The 6669-nt window shown below is 64.3% G+C and overlaps 1 protein-coding gene across 1 annotated transcript; it reads right to left on the bottom strand.

Moving 5' to 3' along the window:
• Positions 1-12: 12 nt before the first annotated feature.
• LOC111534702 (collagen alpha-3(IX) chain-like) lies at positions 13-6079 on the bottom strand (the record flags this gene model as incomplete). The annotated part of the gene is made up of 14 exons (XM_026450673.1): positions 13-195; positions 297-350; positions 883-936; positions 1018-1071; positions 1196-1240; positions 1701-1754; positions 1860-1913; positions 2719-2772; positions 3401-3454; positions 3822-3875; positions 4291-4344; positions 4658-4711; positions 5376-5429; positions 5877-6079. Coding segments are annotated over 14 exons (1025 nt in total), but the record flags the coding sequence as incomplete, so codon positions are not given.
• Between the last annotated feature and the right edge of the window lie 590 nt (positions 6080-6669).

Here is a 6669-nt window from a genome sequence, read left to right as displayed (position 1 = left end):
GGGGGTGGAGACTGTGGTAGGGGGTTGGGGGACTGTGGTAGGGGGTGGGGGACTGTGGTAGAGGTTGGAGACTGTGGTGGGGGTGGGGGCACGGGGGTGCTTCCTGCTGAGAGGGCCACTTACCCGGTCGCCCACATCACCTCGGAGGCCCTGGGGGCCTGGAAGGCCGGGGTCTCCTGTGCTGCCCTTCCGGCCCTGGGGAGGGAGGTCCTGGCTCATCAGTGCCCGTACCCTGTTGGGTCTCACCCATCTGGGTGTGCCGCCCCCTGTTAGGCCCTTGCCCCAACCTCACCCACCTGGAAGCCTCGGATGCCAGGGGCTCCGGGAGGGCCTTGCGGGCCGAGGGCCCCCTGGAAGACAAAGGTGAGGTGTGAGCGGATGTCTCAGGGTTCGAGGAGCCCCCAAGAGGTCCCAGAGAGCCTGGCTTGGCCTCCCCCCAGAGCTGGGTGGACACTGGAGCCAGTTCTAAGCCACCTGGCTGGATTGCTGGGGACAGAGGCAGGGCTACCTCCCAGGGCAGTTTAGGGGGTCTCAGAACTCAGGCATGCCCTGGACCCAATTTGTGAGGCCAGACTCGGGGCCAGGCACCCATGCCCATGGCTCCCCCAACCAGGGTCCTGTGGCTCGTGCTGTCATCTCAGTCTACGGGGGCACAAGGCTAGGCTTGGCATAGACGGCTTGAAAACAGGGCAGCTCCGGCCTGGCCCGGACCATCTCCCAGTGGGACAAGAAGGCAGGACCCCACACCTCCCGGCATCCTCAGCTTTTGTGAGCCTGGCTCATCAAGGCAACCAAATGCCACCTCGGCCTGCTCAGAAACTGGGCCCACGTGCCAATGGCTCAGTGCTAACCCCCAACCCAGGGCCACATCCCTGCACTCACCGCTGAGCCCCGGTGGCCAGCCTCACCGCGCTCCCCAGGCACGCCAGCATCTCCCTACAGGGAGGGGAAGAGGGTGTGATGGTAAGGTCTGCACACATGCGAGATGGGGTGGGGTCTGGGGCGCCAGATACTCACAGGGACGCCTGGCTCTCCCGAGGGGCCAGCCTCACCCAGCTCCCCAGCTCTGCCCTGCAGAGAAAGGAAAGCTGTGTCTGCCTACACCTGCATCGGGGCCAGGTCACTGGCCTCCCGGCCCCTCGCCTCCCGCCCTCTCGCCTCCCCTTGCAGAGAGAAAGCGGCTGCAGCCACATACCCTTTCTCCCTTCTCGCCTTTGGACCCTGCTCGTCCGGGGAGGCCCTGCCAGGAGAGAGTTTGAGGTCAGGCCTGCCGGTCAGGGCAATGTGCACACAGGCAGGGTGCAGGGGCCAGAGTGAGTGCACCCAAAGGGCAGGGCTGACTTCTCTCAGCCTTGTTGACCTTATGTGCGGCTTTGAGAGCTTCCCTGGCCTTGGATGCAGGAGCCCCTACTCAGGGCCCCTGGGGGTGATGACTGCACGGCATCCAGGGATGGCCACAAACATGTTCACACATGTCCCATGTACATATGAACAAGCACACATATGCAAACACACAGGCAACCCACCGGGCACAGCACCCACTGGGAGCCAGGGGTTGTGCCAGGCCCTGATGGTCACAGGCCCCAGAAGCCCTCACAGGGAGCCAGCCCTACAGTGACCAACCCACCCAGCCCAACAGGGGCCCCTGGGCAGGCAGAAGCTGTGGCGCCCGAGGCTGGCCCCACCCACCAGGCACTCACCGGCAGCCCATTGGGGCCCTTCTCTCCCGGAGCACCATTGCGACCAGCCTCTCCCTGTGAGGACAGAGATTGGGGTGGGGAAGGGGAGGCTGAGGCCTCAGAAGGCTGAACTCCCCTCCAGTCCCCTCCCTCTCATCACACCCTAAGCCCCATGCCAACCTTCTGGCCATCGAGTCCTGGCACGCCATTCCAGCCGTCCTTGCCTGGCATGCCCTGGGAACAAGGGATGCATAAGGCCCGTTGGGCAGGTGGCCCCCGCTCCCTTCCTCTACAGTCCCGCCCTGGGGGCAGCCTCCTTCCCCATCAACCTAAAACTGTGTCTGCCCCCAAACCCTGGCAGTTGTCTGGTTTCATGATCAAGGTGGCCTGTGGCAACCAGTGCTGCCTCGGTGACCACACAGGCGAGGGGTGCGGGGGGTGGCAGAGGCGGTGCTGAAGCAGCGCTGACGCCTGAGGCCTCGTCCACAAGGCACATCATGGTGCCCTAAGGGAAGTTCTGTTCTGGCCCATTTTACGGTGGGAAAACTGAGGCTTGGGAGCCAGGACTTAGGCCAGGCCTGCCTCGTCCACCCTGGACTGGTTTTGGAATCAGGACACAGCCAAGTGCTGGGTGTCCCAAGAGAGGGCACCGCTCCAGGGGTACAGGCAACACGAGGGGCTGGAAGGGAGCTCCAGCCTGGGCTGAGGGTGGGCACACAGCAGGAAGGAAGGTGCCTGCACGGGTGCCTGGGACCCCAGGAGTGGCCACCTCTGCTCAGCGGTGCTGCCCACCCACCCTTACTTCCCGTGTCCTGCATGCAGGCAAACCCAGCCTGAGGGTCCTACTCCTGCACACTCGTGAGGCTCTGGGCAAAAGTGAAATGTGCAGGGCAGTGGGGCTGTTCAGCCGTTAACCCGGATTTCAAGATGGCCACAGCAGAGGGCACTGAGCTCCAGCCCTTCTGAGTGCGGTCTCTGCCTGTACGTAGCCAGCACCCAGGGGAGCAGCATTCTCTGGGGAGTAGCCACGTGCACTCACCGGCTCCCCACTTGGCCCGGCCACTCCGGGGATTCCCTTGGGACCAGGTCTGCCCTAGAGGACACACAAGTGACAGAGGCAGTGGCAGTCTCTTCCCAGACGGCCTCACGCATTCCCCGGCCAGCTGCTCGGGGACACCAAGGAGCTGTGGGGGGCAGTGGCAGGGGCCACCCCTGACCACCACCCTGAGGCCTGTGGGTGTGCGGAGAAAACTGTGTTTGGATCCATGGATGCTGCAGCACGGCTCGGTGGCTCCCTGCTGCTCCGGCTGCGAGGGCTCGGTCGAGGGAGGTTTGGAGGTTGACCAGTTTGGGGACGGTCACTTCAGTTCCACTCCTGGAACGCTTGACTGTCTCTGGACTTTCCTTATGTTCACTTCCTCAACCCGAGAGCTGTTTCTCTGGGGGCAGGATCCAAGCCCTGGAGCCTGGTCCCTCCACCCGGCCCGTTGGCCGCTCTGCAGGGGGCCACAGAGCTCTCATGTGGCTCTGGGAGAACGGCTGGGGCCAGGGAGAGAGCTGGGGCCCTCCAGGGCCAGGCTCACCCCCACACACCCCCAGGCCCAACCAGGGTGGCCCCTCACAGTCTCACTCCCAAGTGTGCCCCCTCCCCAGCACGAGTCAGGAGGGAAATTGGGTTCTTCCACATAAGGACCCAGGGAACCAAGTTCCTTCTCACTTACGAGGTCACCCTTGGGGCCGCGGAACCCTTCTGGGCCCCTCTCGCCTCGGTCACCCTGGAAATGATAAGGTGAGACAGGGACAGAGTTAACACCACGGAGATGGTCAGAGTGGGATGGGGGCCTCTCCACGCCCGGGCAGGGGACAGCCCTCCAGGAGTGGTCAGAGATGGCTGGAGGTGCCACAGGGACAATGGTGACCTCTCATTCCACATCCAGAACCAGAAAGGAGGCGAATGTCCCACGAAGAATGGATTCCATTGGTAAGCACCCACTACTCATGCCACAAGCCCTCCCAGGGTGTCCAGGGAACAGCTCAGCCACAGAAGGGGGGCCCAGTGGGGCTGGGGGCATCTGAGAGGAGCACAGGGAAAGGGGAGAGAGGCCATGAGGCACGGGGCCCGCCGTCCACTGACACACGTACCGCTTTCCCAGGCGCTCCTGGGATCCCAGGCGGCCCTCGGAACCCGATGGGACCCTGCAGAGAGAGGGGATCTGGGGTCCTCTTGTCTGAGGCCTAGCTGGCATCCCCCCAGTGCTCCTCAGGGGAGGCCCAGATACAAGCAGCCCTTCCTCTAGGGCTCCCCAGCAAGTTCCCCCAAGATGCCACCTGGTCGTCTCCAAATCCCTCCTGCCCCTTGCTCTGGCCTAAGCCACAACAGCCCTCACAGCAGCCTGGGACCGCGTGCGGGTGTCAGTGATTGCTGACTGTCAGCCCAGGCACATGCAAGAACAGGCGCCCAGAGCAAGGCCTGCACCACAGCGGAGACAGCCAGAGCCAGGGTGCCGGCTGCTTCAGAGCGTCGCTCATGGGGCCCATCTGAAGTCTGGAGGTGTGGACAACCAGGCCCCCAGCCACCTGGCCGGCCCCCACTAGGGGCTGCAGGACTTACCCTGTCCCCAGGGGGCCCGAGTGGCCCTGGCAGTCCTTGTAATCCCCGGGGGCCCTGCGGGAGAGGCACAGTTTCAGAGACTAGGGCTTCACCTCCACCCCGGGGAGCACCCAGGGCCTCGGGCCTCGGGGTACCCCTGGGAGCCCTGGTGTCTTCCATGAGCCCTCAGCCTCAGCTCAGGTCCCCCAGAGGTAGGGGGCACCAGCCTTGAGAGCAGCAGCCTTGGCAGAGGTGAGACCCCCAGCCAGGTCGTACTCCTGGGCCTGGGTATTGGCCAAACGCTCCCCAGCCTGAGACGGGCCCTCGGGGGTAGACATGTGCAGGGCTGAGTTCCCATCCCACCAGCCTTACCCCTTCCTAGCCTCACCTGCAGCCCCACGCTGCCCGGGAGGCCGGCGGGCCCAGGGGGGCCAGGGTCGCCCTGAAACAGAGGGGACAGGGTGGTCAGTGGCCCAGTCTGGCTCTCCTTGCACCTTTCACTGCCTCCAGTCACCCTAGTCAAGCCCAAGCAACTGGGGGTGTTGCCCCCTTCACAGTTGTCCTTGGAGGCTCTGTGAAGGGGTCACTTGCCCACAGCTCCAGAGCAGTCCTGCGAGTCTCGGTGGCCTTGCCCTGCGGGGCTGGGTCCGTGGCCACCGTTCCCATAAACCCTTCAGCCCTGTCCAGGCCCGTCCTCATGGCCAAGCAGAGACCCCTCTGATGTGCACCTGGGGTCTCCTCATCTGATCACTCCAGCCATGCTAAAGGCCATCCCAGACCTGGTCCCCCGGCCTGCAGGTGACGATGGACACCCTCCATGGATAGCAGCCACAGGTGAGGGAACGCTACAGGCTAAAGCAAATCATCCTCACAGACGCCCCTTGCCCTGGCCACAGACACAAACCAGGGAGCTTCCACAGCCAGGCCAGGCAGGAGGGATCTGTCCAGGGACCCTGCCCAAATGGCGCAGCTCTGGCCAGCCAGGCCCCCAGAAGACAGGCACAGCAGGTGCCAGCGCAGGCACACCCATGAGACAGCCCCTCTCTCCCGCCTGAGCCCAGCCCCCAGGCCCCGGCCCCTCCCCAGCTGCTGTGCGGTAGCTTTACCTTCTCGCCATCCTTGCCGACTTCCCCCTGCTCGCCTTTGTAGCCAGTGGGTCCCTGAAAGCAAACATGGGGTCACTGCCCCCCCGGCCCCCCGACACCCCCTCCCTGGCAACACTGAAGTGAGGTCAGCCCAGGGCCCGCCACACGGCAGTGCAGGACTGTGGGCCTGGGCCCTCACGGGGAAACCGAGGCCTGAGGGGCGCTGGGACCCACCTGAGGGCGCTCTGCGGTCAGAAGCGGGCCAGGGCTGGGGGGTGGGTGGGGGCTTGAGGCTAGCTCTCCCCCACAGTCTCTCTCTGACGCCCATTACCAGTCCCAGCTTGGCCACATCAGCTTGTCACTGGGGTGCTGAAGGCGGGACAGGGAGGCCGGACTGGCTTTCTTCCTGGGGCAACCCTGGAACCAGGGCCTGGCTTTCTGGACCTGCCAGCCCCACAGCCCCATGGGAGCCCGGCTGCCTCCTGCCCAGCACAGGGCAGTGCTTGGGTCCCAGTGACTCACCTTGAACCCCGGCATTCCAGGGGGCCCTGGGGGACCTGGTGGGCAGATACTTGGGCACTGTCGGAAAACATAGCAGTCAGACCCCTCCCAGCCAAACAGAGCAGGACCCTCCGACGCAGAGGTCAGCACCCACGGGACCCCGGGAGGCCACTCCGCCCCGGTGACGGCACCAGGACAGGACACAGACAGGGTCTCCTTCAGCACTGGCCAGGCGCAGCGGAGGCTGCATAGAGCAGCCGGCTCGGATTTCTCAGCCCCACGGCAGACACTGGGTTTCAAAGCAGCCATTCAGCACAGCACGGCAGTCGGCTCTGCAGGGGGCCTTGCAGCAGCCTTATGTCGGGGGCTGTCCTCAGCACAGGAACGTGCTTGGCACGGGGCTTTTAGGAGGGACACCGTGAGCCCAGGCGACAGGCCTGATGCTCAGGAAACCCAGGGCTGCTTCTAGATTATCCCACAGCTGCAATGGGCAGGCTGGGCCAAGGGTTCAGACCCGTATCTTCAGCCCCCGCCCCACTCATCCCATGGTCAGGGGCCCAATCACACACTACATTCTGGAAAGTTCCCTAAAGCCTCCCTTCTGAGACACAGGCTGGCCAGGCACCCGGGCCCCGGGGTGGGGTGAGGAGAGAGGCTGGTAGACAGCCACCGGTGGCCAGGTCAGAGTGGCCGAGCTTTTCCCTTCAAAGCTATCAAACCTCTCTATGGAAACAAGGCACTGACTGCCAAACAGAGGAGAGACAGATCCGTGGCCTCCCAAGACCGTTTTCTTTCCTCCTCACTTTAAAAAAAA

The sequence above is a fragment of the Piliocolobus tephrosceles genome, unplaced genomic scaffold (genome assembly GCF_002776525.5).
Source record: "Piliocolobus tephrosceles isolate RC106 unplaced genomic scaffold, ASM277652v3 unscaffolded_23478, whole genome shotgun sequence".
NCBI classification, from domain to species: Eukaryota; Metazoa; Chordata; class Mammalia; order Primates; family Cercopithecidae; genus Piliocolobus; species Piliocolobus tephrosceles.
The sequence above is the reverse complement of the archived record's forward strand: the minus strand, read 5'-3'. Positions and strand labels throughout refer to the sequence as shown.